The sequence below is a fragment of the Pararge aegeria genome, chromosome 16 (genome assembly GCF_905163445.1).
Source record: "Pararge aegeria chromosome 16, ilParAegt1.1, whole genome shotgun sequence".
Taxonomy (NCBI): Eukaryota; Metazoa; Arthropoda; class Insecta; order Lepidoptera; family Nymphalidae; genus Pararge; species Pararge aegeria.
In genome coordinates, this window is record NC_053195.1 from 16,411,174 (window position 1) to 16,438,944 (window position 27,771).

General features: G+C 36.0%; 1 protein-coding gene across 2 annotated transcripts in view; it reads right to left on the reverse strand.

The window, feature by feature from the left end:
- LOC120630515 (protein trapped in endoderm-1) overlaps positions 1 to 26,974 on the reverse strand; it is a 62,562-nt gene extending 35,588 nt beyond the window's left edge. For both annotated transcript variants that reach the window (XM_039899765.1, XM_039899764.1), the window contains exons 1-3: positions 26,743 to 26,974; positions 16,309 to 16,572; positions 2,486 to 2,618 (exon numbers count right to left, since the gene is read on the reverse strand). In XM_039899765.1, the coding sequence (XP_039755699.1) occupies positions 2,486 to 2,618; positions 16,309 to 16,414 (239 nt within the window). In that variant the 5' untranslated portion in view covers positions 16,415 to 16,572; positions 26,743 to 26,974. The remainder of the gene's footprint in view (positions 1 to 2,485; positions 2,619 to 16,308; positions 16,573 to 26,742) is intronic.
- Between the last annotated feature and the right edge of the window lie 797 nt (positions 26,975 to 27,771).

Sequence of the window (27,771 nt, forward strand, 5' to 3'; positions counted from 1 at the left end):
CTTGATTTTTTTAAGAAACGCCTTTGTACTTTCAATGACGTCCAGGTTGGGAAGCCTTGCGTTGTACTTTATAATTACATTTATCTTAAATCTTGCATTACAAATGTAACATTACGCATTGTGCTACGCTGAATACATAAATTGAAAATTGAAAATGAAGTTTTACGCGTACAAAGTCGCGGCAAACTGTTTGTACACCAACAAAACACCGTTGTAATTTGACGCCGGCCATAATTCAACAGCTGTCGTCAGCCGTCAGTGAAAGAATATCGCGAACGTGTCAGTATTCGCATAAAACCGACTCCATATTTGTAGACTAAATTAATACGAGAGGAACATATTAAATCAATGAAATTAATAAACACATTATACGTTGCTAAGAACCCCATACACGGAACGATCTGTCACAACCATAGAGTAGAAAACATACAGTTACCCAGAACGATTTCGGCCACGGTCAATAAATATAAATAAATAAATAAATAAATAAATAAATAAATAAATAAATACAAATATACTACGACAATACACACAAGGCCATCTAGCCTCAAAGTAAGCGTAGCTTGTGTTATGGGTACCAAGATGACTGATGAATATTTTATGAGTAATATACATAAATACTTAATTTACAGATAAACACCCGGACACTGAAAAACATTCATGTTCATCACACAAACATGTTCCGGATGGGGGAATCGCACCCACGGCCATGGACTCAGAAAGCAGGGGCGCTGCCTACTGCGCTAGTGGGCCGTCAAGTCCAGATTAATATCCATAGATGATCCAGAGAGATTTCCCAACTACGCGGGAGATATTATAGTGCAAGAGTATGTGCGCAAATACAGGTGCACCCTCTATTCCCTCAATCTCATAGTCCGATGGGACGGCAGATGCAAAACGACTGACGGCTTAACGTGCTCTCCAAGGCACGGGGGTGAATCACCGCCAATTTCCAAACTCTGTTCCTTGACTGAGAATTTCTAAAAAAATAAAAACTACAAGAAAGATACAGATACACGTAGGCCAACTAATAATAATATGCATTTTCTTTTTTGTATGTTCATACAATTATTTAATGTACCGATAAATCCGATAAAATCCGCCAGCATAATGGACAAAAAAAACGGTATGAGCATAACTTATGAAATATACTCTTTAGTCGCAACAGGCATCGCTCGTGTACGGGTCGCTTTATATCTAACCACTAAAGCGCACTCCATGGATAAATCCCGAAGTTTTATAACGGAGTAATATTCGTCATGCCGACTCTACGCAATATGTATTTTGTGATTAAGTTCATGACCTAATGATAAATTTGCAAGTGTTACAGTAATTTTATAAAGTGGGTAAATAATTAAACTTTTGATACCGTCCGTCAACTACTACAATAAAAGAAAAATCATTGTTTCTTCTGGCGCCATCTAGTTAGGTAACATGGAGACAGTGGCGTGCACTTCATATATGCACAAAAGCGCTGCCTACCACAATATTCTATGCCATTTTACTGCTTTATGCTTACCCTGGTCCAAATTCCTTTGCACACCACTGCATGGACCCCGCTGTACTGGACCGGTATATACACCACGACAGAAAAGTAATCCTGTGAACATCCCACGCGACCCAAGGCTGGCACCAAAGACTATTTAAAAGGACTGAAAACGAAAGTCCAGGTAGCAGAGTCTGTCTGTGAGGAAAGCCCGGGCAAGGAGCTGAGATCTGTACCCCCCGATTGATCGAGGCCAAACGGAGAATGTGTGGAGCGGTATTGTGTTGATGTTTTATTATTATTATTATTATTATTATATATTTATTTCACTACATATACCAACGTTACAACTGTAGTATTATAATAACTTAAAATTATAGTTTATAGTCCGAGTATAGTTATCACTGACAGAAGTCATCGATTGCGGAGCATATTCTACAAGGGGGCACCCAGCACTGGATAGAGCTACATGACCCTAAAGTTCTCTCCACCGACAGTCATTATATTCCAGACATAGTAGATTCAAGACTAGTTCGTGAAGCGATTAAAATTTTAAACCACAAAAACTTCAATCGTGAGGATGATTTTAAATAAGCAAGTGTGTGGAATCCAGTGGTAGAATTATGCAAACCAAGAAATCATCATACAGCTTCTAAATTTAAAAGTGACGTTGTCAGTGTAGTGTGTCGAACAGTTCGTGAAATACCGACAAAAAGAACACGACGGCGGGTAGTCAGATTATGCCCGTGACATCCAACTTGACATCTCGTACCTACGCAGTCCCGTCGTGACCACGATCCGTGCAACTGGTTCGGAATATCGACAAATATAAAAATATTATCGTGGTATGTACCCGTTGAACTATACTTAAGAGATGTTGATTAACCACTAAAATCTTAGTTTTAAATCTTTAGGTAAACACAGCATTGAAATTAGTCCGGTTAGAAATAATTAAATTAAAAGTAAAAGAAGTAAGAATCAAATGTTGATCATGATTACCTGCTTGCTGTGAGTGGTAGGTTGATGCTGCAGAACAGAAGGTCTGACACGCAGAGCGACAGCACGAACATGGTGGTCACGTGGCCGCGTAGTTTTGGATGCATGAGCAGAGCCACTGTCGTTATGAAGTTGCCTGGAATGAGTCGATAATCAATTTATGTTAAAATAAAAATTAAATTTAAAATGTAACTTTCCATCGTCATTTTTGGGTAATGATGATGAAGAAGAAAAAGATTTCATTACTGGTTGATAATTGCCCAGCGTATCCAAAAGCTACTAAATTATAATCTATAACACTTGTGATAAACGACTAAGACACCGGGAGGTATCTTTGCATCGTTCGAGTCCATGTAGAACTGGAGTATATCTATAATGCAGTCGTATTTATATCAAAATACCCACAATTTCTATTTCATGAACATGGGTTATTACTCAAGTGTTTAATTATTTACCCACTTTATAAAATTACTGTAACATTTGTTTTCCTTCCGCCGAATACAAAATCAAATTCAAATTCAAATTTCAAATTCAAAATTTCTTTATTCATGTAGGCCTATCACATGCACTTATGAAGCGTTCATACATATATGTTTACATAATTGTAAGGGGACGGTGATAACTTCGCACGCCAACTTAAAACTAAAGCTACGAGGGTTCCAAACAATCCAATAGATCAAGGAATAATACGATCACTCCAAACAAACTTTAGACAGAACCTTGTGCTTAAAATTATCAATAAACAATTGATGCTAATGAAAACAATTCTTCTACAAAAATTAGGGTACTAGATGCAGTTCTGATGGCTAATGATGCCTGGAATTTTACAAACCATTCACAACTGTTTCAAACATGCAGGATTCATTGAAAACCAAGACTGTTTAAACTACTTTGTATGACGTGTTTGTAGATTCCCTTTGATCTCATTATAAACGGATTCCACTGTATATAATAATAATCAAGAATGGGGACAAAGTTGCGAACATCCGCATTAACAAATAAAACAAACAAAAACACTTTTAAAGGTGTATCTAGAATATAATATTCTTAAAACACATGGTCTAACCGGGACCCTAAGAAGCAGAGGTTTTCTTATGTTGCAAAATAAGTTGTCTTTTTATTTACTTATTTTGTTAAGATTGACTCAAAAATAAACAATACAACTCCATTCGTTCTATGTTCGATTTCTTTTTTTTAATTTGTCATAAAAGTATGATGATGCATAAAGGTACATAATATATTTTTACCAAAATAAGATGAACTAAATGAACAAAAAAGTTTTAACAACAAAAACACCAATACTACTCCATGCTTCCTATATTCGGTTGTCAAACATGTTACATACAAAATTTCAATATCATAAAAATATCTACACGATTTCTCAATTATACCTACAAGTCGATTTTCAAAAATCACCAAGCAGGTGAGGGTAAGTCGTATCGTGTCGTCTGCAATTCTGTAGGTATGGTGTAAATAATTGCAATTTATAACAATTCTAATCTACTTATTTTTTCCTTAGATAGGCATGTAACAAATTACTTATCCGGTGAGATCATGATCATAGCAAACAATTACAAACATTAAGTCATCAAATAAAATAGTGATTTGTTTGCATTATTCGTTGAAATAACATACAACAGCATTGTGTCCCTTCCTACGCTTTTATAACCTCGTTTTACTTATTTAGATATTCTAATGAGATACAGAGACAAGTTTTTTTTGTTTGTTGTTTGTACCGTTTAGGCTCCAAAAGTACTAGACCGAGTTCAACTATTTCTTCGCTTAAAGAAAGCTTTCTTTCTACTACTATCAGAAAGTAACATAGGCTATAATTTATTTTCAAAAACATTTAATTTAGAAGTTGTCGCGAGTTTATGAACTACACCTAAATAAACACAACTTTTGTTCTCAAAAAGAGTTGTTTTTTGAGAACAAAAGTAGTTTAGACCTTTCGGGTATTTTTGCGATAGTTTGTATAGATGGATGGATGTTTGCTACTTTTTCACGCAAAAACTACAGAACCAATTTGACTGAAATTTTTAACGGTCGTAGACTGTACCATGGATTAACACACAGCTACTTTTCATTTCGGAAAAATGTACGGTTCCAGCGGGATTTATGGACAACGAAGCCGTGGGCAACAGCTACTAAAGTATTGGATTGCGGAATTCCATTATATCCAATGAACTCTCTAAAGTCGACATCACCTGATGATGCTCCGGACTCCGAGAGACACATACGTACTGCGGATGATCTGTTTGGTGTTGGAAAAGAGCAATCTGCTGAGTTTCTTGCCGGCTCTTCTAAGTGGAATCTGCCTTCCTAACCGGTGGTCGAGTCACAAAAACAGACTGACTTGACGTTTTAAAAGTGCTTATAAACTAGGCCTACTTGAAATAAATTAATTTTTAGTTTTGAATTTAAAGATGGAAGAAATTATAACCGTACAGAGAGAGACCTGCTTTTCGTGGAGTTTGGAAAACTAAGTAGTTTCAAAATACACCTTCCCGTAACATATACAGTTTGGCCAAGTAATAACTAACGCATGTCAATAAAAAATAATCAGCTGATCGATCTTGTTTGCGCACAGTGTAGCACGGGCTCATTAGAGGGCGGCCGCTTCGCTAAACTGATAAAATGACAGCATGATTGATATAACCCATACACCCTGAACTACCCCCGAATGTTTATGTTGCCTCGATATTGCCGGCCGGCATAATTGGTGTTTTGTCGTTTGTCGATGTTTTTAGTAATTTTGAAACATATCTACAGTTAATTGAAAGATTGTTTGAATAATAGGACGAATAATAATCAAAGTCAAAGTCAAATATTTCTTTATTCAAATAGGCACATATATATGGCACTTTTGATGCGTACATTACATAAAATATGACATAGAAGTGAGTTGATGGCGATAACGAAGTTCGTCAACTTAAAACTAAAGCTACGAGGGTTCCATACGCGCCTTGGTCTAAGAAAAAGCCCGCAACAAACTTAGCCGGTTGTATTTTTTGTTATCACCATCTCACATGGTTATTTAAAACTATTAAAGAAGCAACCTGGTTAGAGCAATAATTGCCACCCAAGCATTTTTATCGTTGACGTAGTCCTTAATACTATAATAAGACTTTTCTATAAGCTTAGCTCTAAACAAACTTTGAACTTTTATTTTCATTTTCGCTTAAATTTAGATATATTCATATAATTTTCAAATATGTATTGGCTAAAAACTGTCTTTATCTTAACATCTTTTAATTAATCTTTCAGAATATGTAATATACTAATGTAGACTGTAGTATACTATAGATTATTGTACCCTGTAAAAGCAAATATTATCCTTAGATTTTACATTAAATAAATGATCACCCCCCGAATGTTTATGTGACCTCGATATATTTAGCCTTTATTGCCGGCAGCCATAATTTGTGTTTTGTCGATGTTTTTAGTAATTTCAAAGCATATTTTACAGTTCATTGAAAGATTGTTCGAATAATAGGACAACATATAATAATTGAGTATACTATAGATTATTGTACCCTGTAAAAGAAATACTACCATTATATTTTACCATTATCACGATCCACTCATTGCCGGCCCAGTACAGGCCACGGGTCTCGCCTTAAAACTAGGAGGGTATGGGCCATAGTACGGACTGGTAAACATCACACCCCTTCGTAAATGTTATGGAGAACTCTCAGGCATGCAGGCTTTTCACTATGTTTTCCTTCACCGTTAAAGCTATGATTGCTTAAATTAAAAACGCACATAGCCCCGTAAAGTTAGTGCGTGCCGGGGATCGAACTCGATTCCCCCAAAAGGAAATTGAAGCCTTACACACATAGGCTATCAGCGCTCCTAATAAATAATTAAATAATATTACAAATTTAAAAAACAGTTTTTTGGTTGTAAAATAACTAAATTTTTAATGAAATTTTCCTTAATATTTTGTGGTGACACCTAAAAATTCCATGATTCTACACTTCATCAACGAACGCATCGACAGCAGTGAGTCATAAGACCAAAACTTTAATTTTAACAGGATATTGCTGTGGCTTACGTAAAATAACCTTAGTACAAGATTTGATCACTCGCAATCGAAAAGTCGTTCGAGAACACATGAACCTGAGAGTAAAATAAATTCTCAGCTGCGATTATAGGATTTGTTGGCTTTTGTCCAAAGTGTGCTTACTAAACTTGCATAGGCGACACTTGCTTCCTGTATACGAGACGTTCTAAACTTGCATAAAATACACTTGCTTCCTGTATACGAGATGTACAAAACTTGCATAAAAGACACTTGTGACCTGCATACGAGACATTCTCAACTTGCATAAAAGACACTGGCTCCCTGTATACGAGATGTACAAAACTTGCATAAAAGACACTTGTGACCTGTATACGAGACGTTCTAAACTTGCATAAAAGACACTTGTGACCTGTATACGAGACGTTCTCAAGTTGCATAAAAGACACTGGCTTCCTGTATACGAGATGTACAAAACTTGCATAAAAGACACTTGTGACCTGTATACGAGACGTTCTAAAGTTACATAAAAGACACTTGTTACCTGTATATGAGACGTTCTCAACTTGCATTAAAGACACTGGCTTCCTGTATACGAGATGTACAAAACTTGCATTATAGACACTTGTAACCCGTATACGAGACGTTCTAAACTTGCATAAAAGACGTTTGACACCTGTATACTTTCTTAACTTGCATTAACGACACTTGCTCTCTGTACACGTGACTTACTTAACTTGCATAAAAGACACTTCCGACCTGTTTACGAGACGTACTAAACTCGCATAAACGACACTTTCTTCTTGTATACTAGTGGTATTTAACTTGCATAAAAGACACCTGCGATAAATTGACTTGACGTACTAAACTTGCATAAACGACACTTGCTTCCGGTATACGAGATGTACATAACTTACATAAACGACACTTGTTTCCTATATAGGAGACGTACTAAATATGCATTAAAGACACTTGCGATCCGTATAGGAGACGAACTAAACTTGCATAAAGGAGACTTGCTTCCTGTATACGAGATGTTCTAACTTGCATAAACGACACTTGCTTCCTGTATACAAGTCTTACTAAACTTTCATAAAAGACACTTGCGACCCGTATACGCGACGTTCTTCACTTGCATAAAGCCAGGACACTTTAAGTGGGAGCCGAGTGACTACTCGCCCAGACCTGTAAAATAACTAATAAAAATAACTGTTATCGGTTCTCTAAGATGTGAAAATCTGGTCCGAGTACTGCGATAATGAAACGGAGTAAAACTCGGTACTCGGTTGCTCGGCGAAACGTACACTCGGTACATCTCTTTATCTTTTAAGGCCGCCCACAGTCAATATTATCACAATATTTATTACCAATACTTCAACTCTAATACGCCATGCTCTTCAATATGGTCAACAATATTAACTGTGTGCGGCAGCCATACATTCGATACGAACACGAAAACGTTTCAATTGCGAGCGAGCAAATATCATACTAATGGTACAGACATTTAGAGATGCGTCACGGCACGGGGACATGCGTAAATGTATGTTTTAGTAATGGGAGAAAAACCAGACGCAATAACGGTTATATCCCAAACAGACAGATGGTCACTCAAAAAAATTTTTTTTTATAATCTCTGACGTAAAACGTTAAGTTTTATCAGTTTAACGTGAGTCTGTGTGTCTTGCTGTGGCAGCTCCCAAACTGATAAATCAATATTGGTTTTTTCGATTTGAAAACTGACTTAGCTATAATTTAATGAAGATGAAATGGTGAGCACTTCGCTCATTATAATTTTTTAATTTTTTAGGTCTGGTCTGGTGGGAGGCTTTGACCATGAAATAAAAACGGGATTCGCTTTTCTACAACTAAACTTATTTATTCACGTTTTCAAGGTCATCACCAATAGCTAGTATTAGTGTACTGCTGGACTTAAAGTCGACACGACTACAGTAAATACAGATAATAACTTCTATTATTTTTCTATGGCATAGTACCAGAGCAGATTTCATTCAACCGGTCGCGGCACTCAACTATATTCCCCAGTCGGCCACTTGAAGGCATTTGAATCGATCAGCATCGGCAGCTGCCCAGTTCCAATAGATTCGATCTGCGGACTCATCCCATTAAAGTTCAACGCACCTCGATCATGGAATCCAATGTAATGTACGATTCTTTTATTTCCATTTTTGCTTAACCGATTATATTTAGAGTTTAAATTAGCGTGTGAGAGGTGATCTTTAGGGATTTCCAGACAGGAAGTAGCCCTTTTTAGCTATAACTGATTAATTAATTTGCGGGTTCGGTTTCAATTTCAATTTATTCAGCACAATACATAATGTTAAATTTATAATCCAATATTTAAAATAAATCTTATTATTGTTATGTAACGTATGTATGTACACCCAGTTTGGGCGCAACCATTTTTTTAATTAATTAATTTTATGAATTTTAAAAACATAAGTAAGACATCGTATAGTAGGGAAACCGATTTTATTGGGAATGCGATATTCGGTAAATAACTTTTTATCTCATGCGTGCAATGCTTTCAACGGCAAATATTGAGAGACGGACATTTTCAAAATTGGCACTTTACGAAAATAATTATGGCCGAATAAGTATAAGAAGCTTTTTAAAGTTTTTCTTTTTGTTTTAATTTAATTTTGTTTTAAATTTTCGCTTGGTACTTAATTCCTAAGCAATTTTGGTTCATGTTATATAAAAATACGACATTACTCTTATGTGTAATAATACTGTTTGTTTCCCTTGAAAAGTTAATAAATAAATAAACGTTTTATTTCTCTAGGAATCCTATAGGTTTAGTGGAAAAGGGCATCAGACTATATCCGTTTGCTTTTCTCCGGTTCATCGAGCCGGATATAATAAATCAACAACCGTCTTTGAAGGCAAAAAATAAAAATAAAGTCCTCGTTTTTCTTATCGGGGTCACAGGTTAAGGATACTTACAACTCGCAATCTTTTTCCTGTATGTGATTGATTGAACAAAGTATGAAAACTTTAAATGCGAGATTATATTATACTAGCGACTCGCCCCGGCTTCGCACGGATGTAGTACTAATGTGGGGCTGTTTGGAGTGATTAATACGTTTTATGATTATGATTGGATGCAAGTAGCCAAGGATAGAGACCGGTGGTCATCTCTGTAGGAGGCCTTTACCCTCGCATGAGAGGGGTTCTTGCTAGAAATTATATAACACCAGATAATAACGATTAATTCTCTTAAACGGAATTTAGAACCACTTGTTATTTCTTTTTCTGTTTATTTTTTTTATTTATTTTCTTTGTATTTAATGTTTTCAGGTAAAATTATAATATGTATTGCAATGTTATTATGTATTGTAAGCAAGAATTAAAAGGCTTTTTTATTTTTTTATTTTATTTTATTTTTATGATTATGATTAGACGCGAGCGTTTTAAAGGCACACCTGCAGGGCTAGCGCAGGCAGGAGACAACAATTTAACCCCAATTACATCCAGGGGGACAGGGGATATAAATGGGGTAAACTTTTTAATATATTATAATTATTATGAGCTGGCTTGTGACCGACTATATATATGTTATGGTTACATATTTTTAACAATTTAGGCATTCGTAAGTTGTTAGGTTTTTAGCAAGAACCATATCGGAACCGACCATCAGTGTCACGTTCGATAAACATGTCCCGCGGACTTGGCCGCATATTAATCGACGTGTACGTACCAAAGGACAGTGCGCTCAGTTCAAGATTCACTGACAATCTTTTCGAGTATCGAAACACTTGAACTTGAGTTTGGTTCTTATTGGTGGAATATGAAAGCTCAAATTTACATACACTTCTACAGCTAGGACTTTAAGAAATTTGTAAAAGAAATACAGCAATTGCGACTCTAAAACGATTCATATTAGTTAAAGATTTTAAACTATGATATTCGTGGTTAATCAACTTTTCTTAGTCCCGTCGTGACCACGATCCAATATCGACAAATCCAAAATATATTCGTGGTATGTACCCGATGATACTTAGGAAATAAGTCATATTAGGCTTGTAACATTACAATAAAACGCAATAGTCAATATTGCGTAACCGCTAACACTAGATGGCGTTAGTTGTACTTGCGTGAAATGTAAATCGCGCTAAAGAGATTTTTTCCCACTAGTACAAGACGGTGCCGCGGCCAACCAACGTCAATCTTCAATATATCTTAGTTCCACACCCGTGTCTTATAATTCCGTCTCCCCGACCCTTTTGCCCCGTCACTTAAAATTGGTTACAGGCTCATTTTACTTTGAGGGTATAGAGTTTAATATTCGAAAACAACTGCTCGATTGCGAGCGAGAAAAACTCGTGCTAAGGGCATTAACTCGAGACTTAAAAGTATCGATAGCTATCGACTATCGAGTGATGTAGCTCGAGCGTGCTTCCCTCTACGGGAAACGGATTATTATTTAAATTGATGTTACGCTCGGAACTCTAATTAATTATCCACGCATCAATCTTTAGCATGAAAGCTAAACAGCTATGTTAAATTTGAATGTGGCGGGAACAAAATCATGGTCCATATACCTCTTACACATTTACGAGTAGTCAGAAGGTTTGAGTTTATTTATCTTATAGCTTTTATCCGTGTTTATTAAGGTTTTTTTACAAATCCTGTGGGACCGTTTGTTTTTTAGTAAGGGAACGAAAAATCTACTATTCTCTTCACATCGCAAATTTGATGTTTTTCTAAAACTTAAAGCAGGATATGATCAGTGGCGTGCATATAGGGTATGCAGATGATATAAAATGAAGAATATCTACAGTACGAGTTATAAAAAAATCAAGGATAGGCATTGTAAGAGTTAATAAACAGCCTACCCTTAAGTATTTATAACTCGAACTGGAGATTTTTTATATGTCTATGCATATGACTCTCCGTCCTTTAAACTCGTATCTCTTAGATGCCAAAAATCAAGTTAATTTTTGTTATTTGAGAACGTCAACGAAGGAAAATTTTTCGTGTACAAATACGAATGTTTCTGTTTTCAAATGTTTTCTTTCATTGAATCTCTGCATATTTGTAGCACTCCGCTTGACAAATGTAAAAAATAAAATAATTTTTCATAATTTAGCTGTAAATTGTTTTTTTTTTAATATCCAAGAACTCTATTGGCTGCATTTATACACGCATGTGGTGGAGAGTGGCTAGTTTTATTGTCATTGGTTGTTGTTCTAATTTTACGTTTTGTCATGATCTGTTTTGTGTGTTAAATAAAAAAAAAAACAATGAAACCTCACTTGAAAATTAGATTTTTTTCAGGGAACAAAAGTAGCCTATGTCACTCCCCGTCCTTTCAACTAACTCTAAGCCAAAAATCAAGTTGATAAGATGCTTAGTAAGCGCGTGAAGGAAGGACAAACAAACAAACATACTATCGCATCTAAGTATAATATTAGTAAGGATAAACAACATGGACTGAGGAGTTTATTAAAGCCTCACAAAAACCAGGTGTTCTTATTTCGAATCCACGAACCCTAGCTCGTAACAGTAACAGTTTTTTTTTAATTATCTCGTGTGCTAGGAACGCGCGTTGTTATGACACATGATGGAACAATGGTCCACTGTTTACTAGCACGCGCAGGCGCAGTAAACAGTGCGTTCCGTGTAGGGTTCCCACATTTGCTGGAAAATAGAATTTTTTTTTTTTTATTCCACTATAAAATAGCCCTTTACTGCAATCTCAGCTGGTGGTAAGTGATTATGCAGTCTAAGATGGTAGCGGGCTAACCTGTTAGGTTTATGGTAGTAGCCCTAATCGGTTTCTACGCGACATCGCACCGGAACACTAAATCACTTAGCGGCACGTCCTCGTCGGTAGGGTGGTAACTAGCCACGGCCAAAGCCTCCCACCAGACCAGACCAGACAAAATTCTTAAATTATAAAATCCCAAATTCGGAAATCGAACCGGAAGTCCTACTTAAAATCATACCGCTCACCGTTGTGCCAGGGAGGTCGTCAAAATTAAGGTGCGGTGCGGTAGAAATACCGCCATGCTTTTTCTGCCGCCAAGCAACATTGCTTTGCTGCGGTCTGAAAGGTGTGGACGCTGGTGTAATTATAGGCACATGAGGCTTATAACCTACTCCTAAAGTTAATAAATATAAATATACTACGACAATACACACATCGCCACCTAGCCCCAAAGTAAGCGTAGCTTGTGTTATGGGCACTAAGATGACTAATGAATATTTTTATGAATAATATACATAAATACTTATAATATACATATAAACACCCAGACACTGAAAAACATTCATGCTCATCACACAAACATTTTCCAGTTGTGGGAATCGAACCCACGGCCTTGTACTCCGAAAGCAGGGTCGCTGCAAACTGCGCCAATCGGTCCTCGTTAATGGACACAGGGAGGCACTTTGAGGGACGTATAACAGAGGATAATTTGTAGGACGTATAACAGAGGGTTTTCCACTTAACATCACGTGTGCACTAATTTTATTATTAACGCTTAATGCTATAACAACAGTATTCAGCGTACATACAAAAAATATTTTATATATCTTTTCTTCTTTCTTTTTTCCTTCCTTTAGTTATTAAAAAGCTAGTGCGAAAGTCTTCAATAATTAAAGATTACCGTAATATGAGATGTACATTAATATATTTTTTTTAATAATAAAAAGCTTTTAATTTTATTTTTATATATATTTCTAGTGAGCAGCAACCCTAGAACCCATCTTCTCAGAACTTGTAGTGATGTGATACACTGAACGCCCAATAAGATAGTTATCGACAAACGAAGATAAGCTCCGATGATTGCAATATTATGTTAAAACACTATTAACAAGGAATGCCCATTATCGACTATATCAGACTATACCGCGTTTTTCCGTTCGCTGTAATAATTTTTTTACTAATGGCAACCATTTGTTTTCCCGGAATATATAGTGGACTTTTTTTAATTGACATTCCATGATTATATATTTATTATTCCATACAGTAAAATTAATGAAATTTTTATATTCTGCCGACATATTTTGATTATTTTGATTTTGTTTATTTTGATGTTTTTTTAGTTATTACATAAATTAATTTGTTTAAATTAAGATTTGCATGTCTTTCATGCATAAAAGAATTTGAATTTTGAATTTGAATTTGTCACCCCGTCAACTAACCCTTTGCCAAATATGATGTTGATTGGTTCCTTAGTAAGACCGTTAAAGAAGGACAAACAAACTTCTTAATATTAGTAAGGATATTCAGGCATTACCTTGCGGAATTCCATGATATATTTGAAGTCATCATCTCATCAACCCATTGCCGGCCCACTACAGATTACGGGTCTCCCACGAATAAAAGGGGTTAAGGCCCAAGTGCGGATTGGTGGACTCCACACACCTTTGAGAACATTATGTAGAACTCTCAGGCATGCAGGTTCCCAAACAATGTTTTCCTTCACCGTTGAAGCAAGTGATATTTTAATTACTTAAAACACATAACTTAAAAAAGTTAGAGATGCGTGCTATCACCGCTTGGAATTACTTAACAATTATTAATTTTCAAGTCAATCTCTCTATACAGATTCTCCTACTTTTCGCGGATATTTCATAGTACTAGTAAGGATGGTAGGGTATAGAAACCAAATAATGTTTACTTTGATATGTCTACTGATTTATCGATATTAATATTATGCTCTTGTGTAATTCAACAGTCAATAGCACTAAAATTGTTTACTATATCGTTATGTTGTATACTTTTTTTAAAACATTAGAGTAATCACTGTGTAAATTAATACGTTTTACGTTTTCTGTTTCTGATTTTGTTGGGCTTTGATAACTTTGTTTGCTAAAAGGCCTCGGTCGTGGATATGGGCTAGTTACCATCGTACCGACAAAGCCGTGCCCGTCAAGCGAATTAGCGTTTCGATAGTATCGTAGAAATCGAATAGGGGTAACTTGACTTAACAATTATTCATTGTAAAGTCAACATCTCCTGAGGATGCTCCGGTTTCGGAGCGAAACCTGCGTAGAGGGTATAATGCCGAAGATCTGTTTAGTGTGGAGTATAAGGATTGAGGAAAATATAAATTACACCACACAGATTCTCCTGCTTTTCGCGGAGTATAGCAAATTAAGCTTGATTTTGATAATATAGGGGTATGTGTTTAATATCACTGCTATTTCATCAATAGTTTAGCCAGATAAAGTCTTAGACTGCTTCATTAATAACCAGGTGAGATTGCAGTCGAAGAATATCTTGGAATGGATTACAAAAATAGCCTTTTCGGATTGCACAATTCAGTAATTATCCTTAAGCAGATTTTTATGTCTCTAATATACAAGTTTTTTAAAACCTTACGCACTGGTGAACTTGCCTTGCCTTGACAGTGCTTGACTCTTAAACAGGACATGAAAGAATTTATTTTCAAAGTTATCATCATTATTATAATCCATTACCGGCCCACCACACGGCACGGGCCTCTTCTCCGAATTACAATGGTAGATTTAAACGCCTTTGAGAACGGTTTCCTTACGATGGGTTCCTTCACATTTAAAGCAAGTATTATAAAAACGCTAGATTCAATAAGTTAGAGAGATCAAACTCGGTCCCCCGAAAAGGAGCCAAAGCTCTAACCTCTGGTCTACGAACGCTTCTAATCCTTTACTATCATCATCAACTCATTACTGGTCCACTACAGGGCACGGGTCTCCTCTCAGAACGAGAAGGGTTTAAGCCGTAGTCTACCACGCTGCACTGGCCAAATGCGGATTGGTAGACTTCACACGCCGTTTTGAACATTATGGAGAACAGGTTTCCTTCACCGTTTGGTTTGCTTAAATTAAAAACGCACATAACTTCGAAAAGTCAGTCGTACCGGTGCTAGAACACAGTCTCCACAAAGAAAAACCGAAGCCTTACCCACGAGGCTATCACCGCTTCTCGTCCTTTGTTATACTCAACACTACTTCAGATGTGAGTACAACGTACTGATCTCGGCAGTGAATTACCTTTAATGAATTGCTAATTAAGCACTTATTCACGCGCATTATCTGACTTACTGTGCATATATTATCCATACACTACCACATAAAGCCATAAGTAAAGTAAACAGACGATTCTAATGAACGAGGTAATGACGGATCAATATTTAAACTGGCAAGTGGTTGTTAATCTGCTACCTACGTATAAATAAAAGGGCATATGCCCTTATTTAGTTTATCAACTCCCTAAACAAATATTTCAACCTCCAATTATGTACGAGACTCTAGAGATTCTTTTTAATAAATGCCACGGATTTCTCTGCTATTTTTCTTACCGAAATGCACGAGTCACTTATTAAATATCAGCTATTGCATTATATTTGAGAAAAAGAATGACGAAGTATCCGGTAGAATATTTAATCATGATTGTACTAATTCACAGGAAATATATAGCGACAGGGTGATTGCGTATGAGATACGTATACGATACGATACGACATGCGTGAATCTTGCAATATGTCGTCAAACGTCACTTAAATATTTTTTTTTGTATGTAAAAGCCACGTTTAACAGCAATGATCACGAGATTTACGCCTGTCGCAAGCCTGTTGTGAGAAAGGTAATCACCCTGCGGGTTAGACGAATAGGTAACAGAAATAACGACTTTTAGGACTTCGAAAATTTGATATGTAATAATTTGCTATGAAAATTATTGTCTGGATCGTTCAATTTGTTTAATTTTCCTGAAGGGAGTTTTACTAAGCGAGTATTGGCCGCGAGTCTCAATTCCCATGCGTTAAGAAGGTGATCTTTAAATATCACTTACCCAATACACCAACTATACTGAAGATACAGGCGCAAACGGCAGCCATAATCGTCGCCTCCCGCGGGTAGATCGTGTCCAGCGTCGAGTTATGCATATCCGGATCCATTTTTATTTGTTTATTTATCGATATTAATAAAATTTTAGCACATCACTAGCACAAATACACTTTTGCGTCTCATTATAGTTTCTCACTTCAATTATAATTTCGCGCGAGTCCTTCTTACAGTTTTTATAGTCATTACGTTGAAGTTATTGTGCGTGTACCTGTAACATAAACAAAATATTATTAGTGGGAAATGGCAATACTTCGTTAATTTGACTTCCAGCTTTTTTTCATTTGGTTCTGCTACAAGTTCGCCTTTGACTGCAATCTCAACTGGTGGTGAGCGACGATGCAGTCTAAGATGGTAACGCCATTAAAGAATATAGATTCATATCAGGGCGCCAATGTAATGTCTTTTACACAGTATACGTATATTGTGCGTAAGACATTACACATTTCCCGCCTTTATTCTTTAATGGAGCTATTTATACAGGGTTATATAAAAATACGTGAAAGCTCCCGGCCGTGTAGTTCCTATGTATATAAATAGTAAATCTTGTTGTTTCTGTAAAGTGACATTACACTGTGAAACCAAATAACTTAACCACTGTCCCTGTTGCCAAACCGCTGCGAGCACGCACGATAGGTCGTGGTTCACGCGCTGTTGCCGATGTTACATTACAGAGTAGTAACAAGTAGAGTATATTTGTAAAATATTTCCCGATTTTTTTAAATCGAATGGATTAAAAAAAAATCGTAATACAAAAATTTACAGTTTTAATGTAAACAACTAAATGCCGAGAGCTTACTCGTATTTTTTATTTCACCCTGTATAGGTTCTCATCTTTCTTTCTAAGTTATGCATTGAACTTTATTTATGTCAGTGAACAAGTAGCAACATTCAAATTAAAAGTTCTGCTTGCCTACACGCAGTTCCCGAGATGTATGGAAATGCATGTAAACCTATCACGTATTCAAACACGCACCATATTGAATATTCTATCATCTATGTTGGGAAAGTTGAATGACCTATACAAATATTGATGCTTGCACACCACAGACAATTTAAGACTTTTTTTTTTATTTCACTACAAGTTTAGCGTTTGACTGCGATTTCACCTGCAAATTCAATCCTACGTTTCTTCTTTTTATTCCACTAGAATTAAGCCCTTTACTAAAATCTCACCAGATGGTAAGCACAAAATTGCATTGATGTTATATTCTGAATATTTAAACGTAATGCCAAACGTAAGTTCAAGCATGGCCAAGGGAACTATACAATAATAAAAAAAGTATGTGTGGGTCGATGTACACACGTAAGAAGTGTAACTTCTTTATGACAATATTTTTTTTCTATTTAAATTTTATTTAAAACAAGGTAAAAAAATAAAATAAGTAAAAAGTAAAATTGACTTCCTTATTTATTTTGGATTCTATTCAAAGCAAAGCAAAAAGCCAACATCACGCGGTGTTCCCAGGCGCCCGATGTTGCTTTACTTCGGTGATCGGACGAGTATTCAACATGGTATGGACGATTATATTAGTAAAAGTGTTATTATTTTATTAGTCTAAAGTGAACCTAGGTATACTGTTAGCGTCGGTACTTTCTTGACAATTTTTTTTCATAATATATCATGGAATTCCGCAAAGTAACGCCTGCTTCTATCCAAACTGTAGTATAATTGCATATTGTACACAATATAATATGTACATATTATTAAATAATAATTATTAGCATTTAGTTATAGCTGTCACGCAGTCAAGGGCAGCGTTGTCTCGAACCCGACTTAAGTTGAATACAAATTGTCATTGATAAGCCCGTAATGAGCCACACCATGCCAAGACTATGATATGTATATTGCATCTTTCTTTTAAACGAAGTTTTTCGTCGTTATGACCGCACTTTATCACACAATATATGATTTAAAATCTGGTTTTCAAGGTGGGAACCAGACCAGAGAAAATACAGAAATTATCTATTTTCTTTACTATGAAAATTAAGCTTAATTTGCTATACTCCGCAAAAACCAGTTTTCACTTTGCATTGAATTGTTATGTTGTTCTTAACAATTATTCATTGTAAAGTAAACATCTCCTGTAAATGCTGCGGTATCGGAGCGAAAAGTGCGTCGAGAGTACGTTGCCGAAGATCTGTTAGGTGAGATTGAAGAAATTACAATAAATTTAACAAAATCTTCTTTTTTTCGCCGTGTATCGCCCGCTTCTAGCCAATATCTAATTTCTTTATTTTAATTGTTATTGAAAGTGTACTGTGTAACAATAAAACTAATAGTAAAAGTCATGCCCACGGTGTTCCACAGGGTACAGCCAGGCTGACTCTTTGCGCAAAAAATGACCCAGCCCTTCTGTCACCAGATGAGGCAATCATACCGCGATGTTCTGTCTCGCAACATTTTTATTTGCACTTCAGACGCCATGGCCCCAGGGTATCCGAGGTAAATGGAAGAAAATTAAAAAACTTTCAATATATTGTAGGTACGTTATACTACAAGTCATACCTTCGATACCCATATTGAAAGAGTTGCGAAAAAACATGTTATCCGCCATTTTACGGCGACGGCCATCTTAGACCGATTTTCATTAAACTAAGCTAAGGACACTCCTGGCTAATTCACCTTTGCCGTTTTCAGCAATCTTAGCTGCGGCTCCCGGTCTTGATACTGTCTCCCTGATACGTGACGAGGCCAATGTGTCCCTTTGGATACAGGCCCATCAGGCCTAATAATATTAATATAAATCGCCTTTACCAGGGCTAGAACTCAGGCCCCATCTTAGACTCCAGCGCCGAGGGAGGTCGTCAAAAAAAAATTTTCGAGTTAGCTTTTACTGTATCAGTTTAAGCTATGGAATTAGAAATAAAAGAGCGGCTGAACGATTTCCGTGAAATGACACCCGACCCGCTATTTCGTTAATGACAGCTGTCAATTCAATTTAATCGAGTGCTGTTTGCACACAACACTAATTCACTAATTGTCGGATGACTACATAGACAAATGTACTGGCTACTCTTCGCTATGACCAGTCAGACATGATATTATTTCCGTTTCCGAGGAGGTATGTGTATGGCAAAAAAGATGTTTTACAAAAAAAAAATCAAAACTGGGCGGATAAGGAATTAACTAGCGAACTAGGCAATGCCTGAACCGCCTGAATGCCTGAATCCCTAAACCGCCACTGAATCGGTGTCGTAACTTTAGATGGCCCCTAACGTTGCTAGTCCTCATCTAAGAGATGGTGAAACGTTTTTTTTCTCTACGCATCACCCAAATCATTAGGCATCCGATTTAAGCGTTCCCTAGATTTAGTGAAAAGCATGTCGATAGTAGTGCGTGTTTTTGTTGTGTGTCTGTGGCATCATAAATACTAAACGGAGGGACAAATTCTATTCGTTTTTTTTTTGGTTTTAATGGTGTATTTGCCGTTAGTTTTCTTAGCTATGTTTGATGAAAATCGATCCAAGATGGCCGCCACCAAAAATGGTGGATTATATCTTTAATCTAGTAACTAAAAAGCGTGATTCTTTTTTTTACGAAATAATAACAGACTGAAATATAGTACATTATTTTTATGAAGCGTCAATAGTTGATTCAGCGCAGCCCAAATAATGATATTTATTGGTAAAATTTGGCTACTTTACGTTCCAGTATAGCATTTACATTCAAAATTCATTTATTTCAAGTAGGCCTAATTAATAAGCACTTATGAAATGTCAAGTCTGTCTGTAGTGACTCTACCACTGGTTCGGAAGGCAGATTCCACTGAGAAGAGCCGGCAAGAAACTCAGCAGATTGCTCTTTTCCAACATCATTTTAAAGTTTAACAATCTTTAAAATTTTTCTGTTTTGTGAGAGATGGGAGCGGTAGTAACCACGATTTATTAAATGTGTTTTAATATATTGTTTAAACTTAAGTAAAGGTAGATCTAATATTACCTTCGGTATCATGTTATAAAAGCATATACCCATCCCCACAAAGGATTTCTGTACTTTTCTCAGACGATATGCAGATATCACCTTATTATGTCCGTTTCTAGTTAGTCGACTGTTTATATCGACGTTTTGTTTATAATTACTTATGTTTTGTTTAATAAAGATAAAGATATATTTTTTTCTTTATTATTTAAAAATTAAAAAAATTCTAAAGTAAATTTAACTTTCTATCGGTATACAAAATGGTTAAAATCGTTTACTTTAGGTTACATTATTGCAATTTTAACGGCATCATAAGTTCACGGATGCGGTCATAGCTGTTAGCTGTACGAGACTATTAGCGATTAAAAACTAGAAGATAGTGGTATTTTTTCTACAGAGAATATTGTGTAAAGGACTGCAACTACCAACAAAATTAGAAAACAAAATTAGAACTTCCAACCTAGTTTAGTCAAGAGATTTCAGTGCAAAATAATTAATAAATAAATATACTACGACAATACACACATCGCCATCTAGCCTCAAAGTAAGCGTTGTTATAGGTACCTAGATGACTGATGATGGTGAATAGTATTATGAATAATATATATAAATATTTATAATATAACACAACAGATAAACACAAAGACACTGAAAAACATTTATGTTCATCACAAAAACATTTTCCAGTAGTGGGAATCGAACCCACGGCCTTGGACTCAGAAAGCACGGTCGCTGCCCACTGCGCCAACCGGTTGACGAATTTCCTCCGCACACCACTTATCAACCCAAACAATAAAAATAACACGCTACAACGAGTTAAAGAACTACGCGTGGGTCGGTTTGTAGTGCCAATAAATCTACATTGCACGGTAGCTGTTTCAAGAAAAATAGATCAGCTTTGTGGGTAGACTTAATAAAACCAATTGGAAGATAGGGAAATTATGACGTAACATCAGCTGGGCACTTACAGTCACGAGTGCTTGTATTTCAGTGCCTCAAGATGATTATGAATGTTTCAATAATTGATTGAATGAATGAATGAATGTAAGAATGAATGAATGAATGAATACACTTTTATTGTACACCACATAAACATATATAAAAAATATAAATAAAATTTAACAAAAGTATACTTAATTTGGCGGCCTTATCGCTACATAGCGATCTCTTCCAGGCAACCAAAGACGTTAAACACAGCTCAAGAAGAGAGGTAGGTGGGGCATATAAATAAACATATATATTTGCATATGATTGATATGTAGCTTTAATATAAGTTTGCATGTATATATACTAAAGGGAAACGCTGGTAAGGTCGTCAATGTCCCGATACCTGTCAGATTTTATAAAAATACCACACATTTATTAACGAATATTCGAAAAATGAGGTTTCTTTATATCCCTTTTATTTTTTTGAACATATGATAAAAGAATAATACACCGCGAGGTATCGTTGCATCGTTCGAGTCCACGTAGGACTAAGGTGCATCGATTTTCGGATAGACATTTGCCGATGAGGGAGCGTCATCTCTACGGCGTCATCGGGGGAGTGGGGCGAGCGCGAAAGCTCGCCATGAGAAGAGCCCCAGGGCTCGACGACATCGGGGGGAGAGTGGGAGACATCGACCCGAGGGTGCCTCCTGATACCTCCTGTGGTAAGGATCCACATCCGGATGACGTCAGAAATCGGGGCTCTCGTCTTCACCGCTGAAGACGCTGTGACCAAGGTGCATCGATAATGCAATCGTATTTATATCAAAATACCCACCAACTCAATGTCATGAACATTGGTTGTTAATCAAATATAATTTTAATTGTTTTTTGAAAACTATCTATCAACTATTTAATAAAATATTAGGCAAATGTGCATTTATAGTTATCAAAAGTTTGGTTATTTACCCAATTTATAATATTACTTTAACACATAGGTGAGAGATTATTTAAATACAATAAGTGTTATAAGGTACCTAGAAACGATCCAAGTAACACAAATCTTTCCCCTGTACAAAGTTATATGTATATAGATAAAGAAGATTAAATTACTATGAAATCGTAAATTTGTTATCGATTGTCGCCTAAAGACCCCTAGAGAATTCTAATGACTTCATCCCCTTGTACTATCATCCCTTAGTAAACCATAGGGTTGTCACTCTCATGATTATTTTCAAATACAATAAAATTATACAATTTTATATAACAAATCGTTAAACACTCCTTACTGTTATTTATGACAAAACTTAAGACTTAACTTACTGGTGCGTGTGTATTTTATAACATGAGATTTCTAATTTCACGTTATAAAATACACACCCATCAGCAACTTGCATTAATTTCGAAGCTTCTTAATTTATGCATGTTTGTCATCACCATCATTCATCATCATCATTCATCATCATTTCAGCCTGCTGACGTCCACAGCTGAACATAGGCCATCATAAATATCAACCAAAAACGAGCCCATTATACAGGGCGCAGGGATGCGTTGATAGCGCAGGAGCTCGACTTAACTTTCGGGTTCCCACCCGACAGTTAAGTCGAGCTCCTGCGCTATCAAGGCGAATTCGAATCCCAGCACGCAGCTCTAACTTTTCTTAGTTATATGCGTTTTTAGCGATTAAAATATCACTTGCTTCAACGGTGAAGGAAAACATCGTGAGGCAACCTGCATACCTGTGACTTCTCCATAATGTTCTCAAAGGTGTGTGAAGTACACCAATCCGCACTGGGCCAGCGTAGTGAACTACGACCTCAACCCCTTCTTATTGTGGCAGGAGACCCGAGCTCTGTAGTGGGCCGGTAATGGGTTTATATAATGATGATACAGGGCACGGGTAGTCTTATGACCATTTTCACTAAACCTAGGAATCGCCTTAATCGAATGAATGTGATTTTTGTGATTCCTGGAGAAAAAAAACGTTTTACGTACTCTCACGTGATGTCTGACGACGCGACGTTAGGACGTTAGACACTAGACAGATGAAAAAGATTCAGATTTTTTTCAATAACCTTGAATCCATACGAAAAACTATAAATATGAGAACACAAACACAAAATACCACACCTTGTAACAAGAACCATAGACAAGTTAGGTTATTTGAGTTGCATAGCGAATATCGCATAACAAATATTTGTGAATGTAAGACTAGGAATTTTCTTCGATTAAGCGTTATTTACTTAGGAACTGCCTTGTCTAAATAAATAGAAGGAAATTATCGAGAATTCTCAGACATGCAGGTCTCTTCCACCAGGACAAGGAACCACAAAACGCTCAATGGATACGTCATACGCATGGACACGTGCCCGAAGAATTCGTGCTTGAACTGCATAAGATAGGCGCTGTCAGATGCTGATTTTACATATATAAATTAAGTTATCTTTGCCATTGGTTGCCTGGAAAAAATCGCTATGTAGCGATAACGCCGCCAAATTGTATAAGTTGTTTTGTTATACTTTTCTTTTAGTTCTATGTACTTTTTGTGGTGTGCAATAAAAGTATATTCATTCATTCATTTCTCAGTATTTGACAACCCTACACAACAACTAGGGTTGTCAGCTAATGGGCAATTAATCACTGTCCAGTGCAAACAGTGGGCCCCAATTCTGGTATTTAGAAAGCCTAGCCAAGGCTCGTTAAATGTTCGAATCGACGTTTAGACGTCGAGGCTAGGATAGTGCGTGGGACATTCGTTACTGTACTAGGAAGTTCACTTGAGCTAGAAACGTGAAGGATTATTACCTCACACAGAAGCTGATGTGCTACACATTGGTTTAATTGGTGTGTATGTAGATTGAGGTATTTGGTTATATTGCATCATCATACCTAGTAGTACCTACTAATTATGTTTATCCCTACCCTACTAATATTATAAATGTCAATGTAAGTTTGTTTGTTACGCTTTCACGCAAAAACTACTTAACTGATCCTCATGAAACTTTGTACACATATTTTTGGAAGCGTTAGATCGGTTCCTTTGGGAGAGGGGTCCAGAAGTGATGTAGTTGAAGATAGAGGATAGAACTCCTCAGCGGACAGCAGCAAACCCCTCATTTAAGGCTTAGCGATACTGAATACTTAAATGCCCATTGAATGCCACATCAAAAAACAATAATAATAGTACCTAGTAATTATGTATATATTTATATGCACCAAATACCTTTCGTCTTGAACAGTGTTTTACGCAATCGGAGAGAAGAGAGGAAGAGATCGCTATGTAGCGATAAGGCCGCCAAATTGTATACATCGTGTAAACTATTTTTTTTTTTTTATAATTTTTCCTGTATTTTTATGCGGTGTACAATAAGTGTATTCATTCATACCTCTCCTCTCAGAATGAGTAGGGTTTAGGGCGAAGTAGACCACGCTGGCCAATTGCGACGAAAACATCGCGAGGAAACCTGAGAGTTCAAATGTTCTCAAAGGTGTGTGTAGTCTACCTCTCCGCCCTTGGCCAGAGTTGTGGACTACGATTTAAGCATAAACCCTTCCCTACCCTACCCTTTTGAATGCATAAACTTAACCGCATGGACATAACGCGCGCTAGCAATACATACGGCGAGCGAACTGCCGCCTTTTTGGTTCCGCGATTCATGAAAGAACTATCTTCAACGTCGATCCGAAAACTAGTGATAAACGTCTAGACACCGGGAGGTATATTTGCATCGTTCGAGTCCATGTAGGACTGAGGATGCATCGATAATGCAGTCGTATTTATATCAAAATACTCACCAACTCAATGTCATGAACATTGGTAATTAATCAAATATAATTTTTATTGTTCACGTAAACTATCTATTAACTATTTAATAAAATATCTGGCAAATATGAATTTATAGTTATCAAAAGTTTAATTACCCATTAAAAATATTGTTATATATTAATAATATTTTTTATCAAAGTTAGTTGGCTCACTCTTTTGTATATCGTAATATTTATTTTTATAATATTAGTACTTACTACTGTTAAACAGACAGTTGACAGCCGATTGGCGCAGTGGGCAGCGACCCTGCTTTCCGAGCCCAAGGCCGCGGGTTCGATTCCCACAGGTGGAAAAGGCTTGTGTGATAAACATGCATGTTTTTCAGTGTCTGCGTATTTATCTGTTTTTATGTGTATTATATTCATAAAAATATTCATCAGCTATCTTAGTACACATAACACTAGCTACGCTTACTTTGGGGCTAGATGGCGATGTGAATATTGTCGTAGGTAAGTAGTATATTATTATTTAAAAAAAAAAATTACACGAGTTACTGAGTTCCTATCGTTCCTCAATGTAGCAATTTTACTCACAGCTGGTTTTTTATTCTTTCTAATTAAACACCTTAGGTAATCGGTGCACATGGGCACCGAGGACAACTTCTGCGGTTTTTACTTCGCTTTATACTAACCATTTTGATGTGTTGGTTAACGGTTTTATTTGATTAATAAATTATTTTAAATAAACGTTTGTGTACTTATGTACACGCGTTAAAAGTCATACTTAAAGATGGACATAATGAACATAATTTAATTTGGAATAATAATAGATTCATTATCGAACAACCAAGTTTGCAAAAAAACAAATAATTTTATAGTTAAAAGAGTCTTAATAATTTTAGTAGTAGACGTCCTCCCTGGCGCAGCGGTCAGCGCTGCGGTTTTAAGTGGGAGGTCCCGAGTTCGATACCCGGCGTAGGCGATTTGGGAATTTTTAATTTTTGAATTTTATCTGGTTTGGCAAAAATGCACCGCCAAACGATTTAGAGTTCCGGTACGATGCTGCGTGGAAACGGATTATATGAGTTTCATAAAACTGCTGTTGCCTCTATCATGTTACGCCATTATCTTAGACTGCATCATCCACTTACCATCAAGTTAGATTGCAGTAAAGGTTGTGTAAAGGTTTGTGATAACAGTAACAAACCTACCAATAAAGAAGTGCCAAGCAATTTAATTCAAAAAACCACAGACAGCGCTCACCATTGAGGTTAATTAAATTTAATAATATATATATTAATATATTCAGTATTTATAGTCTATATACCTAGTAGAAGAGGTTTTGGAAGTGCATCGCATTTAAAATAATATACAGCATCGGCAGGTGTTGCCGGCGCGTGCGCAGTGCACATGGGTAGTTTTTTTTAACCGAAATATAAGAAGGGGCAAGGGTCTACCTTACGTAGAGGATTCCCCGTCTAACATGCGGTGTTCAATAGCGCTTAACGGCCTTGGATAAAAAATAACTTACGTCAACGTACCTACGTTTCTTTTTTTTTTTTTGTCGTGGTGGAAAAGCTTTATGGCTACCTCTGTTCTTTTGGGCAGGACAGAGGTTATGTGGGACTCGTTTACCCGAACTAAAAACCACCACGACATGTCCCTCTCGTTGGCTTTATTGGACGTCCGGGGAACCCGTTGTATACTTCCCAGGCAAGTTATTTAGTTGAAATAATATTTAAATAAATATAATTATAACTACTTACCGTTATTCAAAAAATAACGCAATATATTTTGATAATCCACAAAACAGTCTTCTGAATTAAACATGTAACAAATGTATTTACGTATTGATATCTAATAGAAGTATATGTATTGACTGTAGTCTATAAATGTAAATAAAATACAATTTTATTACTTTATCATCTTAACGAAACACGCGTTCCCGAAATAAACTATAAGGCCACAAAACTGATACACAACCTCTCTTAGCGAGGATTCGCGCGCTACTGTCTAGAGTTTGTATTTTATTGAAACTTTGAGTATTACAGTTTGTATGTTCTTCGTTACCAACTTCGAACGACCGAACTTTAATCTCAATAAAATTCAAATTAAATAAAAACATGGATTTCTATACTTTACTCAAATTTATTCAAAGAATATGATACCTATAGCTAACATAAATTGTATAATTTCAGCGCTCCCTATATAATAAAAATTAAGTGTTTTTATTGAGCTTTTTATTAAGATCCTGTATCACTTTGGATCTTGTTTATATATTGTGCATAGCACAAGCATGCCTTAATTAAAATTTAAAATTTTAATGAACCTAATTGTTTTATTTAGAATAGAAAAGTATGTGTAGTTACTATATTTTAATAATTCAAAAATTCATTCATTTCAAGAAATCCTACCTAGGTACTTTATAAACACTTTAGTAACGTTAAACCAATTTTATTCATAGGCCTAGAACTATTAAAAGAAGATCTGATGAAGTATCAAAGATTGTTTATTAGTAGGTATCTAACTATCTAGTACATATCTTATTTAAAACTATTTTTAGTTTTTAGATCATGGACATAACCACAGTTTAAATATTTATACACAAAACATTTTGTTTGTGTATTTGTGATTACCATCGACATATATACCTAATTGAAGTCGTTATTACATTTTATAATTTTAAATCGAAAGATAAACGAATTGAAAACGTAAGATAATATAATTATTATTTATTCATTGAGCGATTAAATAACAGGATAAAAGGCGCCAAAGTTAATCGTAAGGCCAAGGGT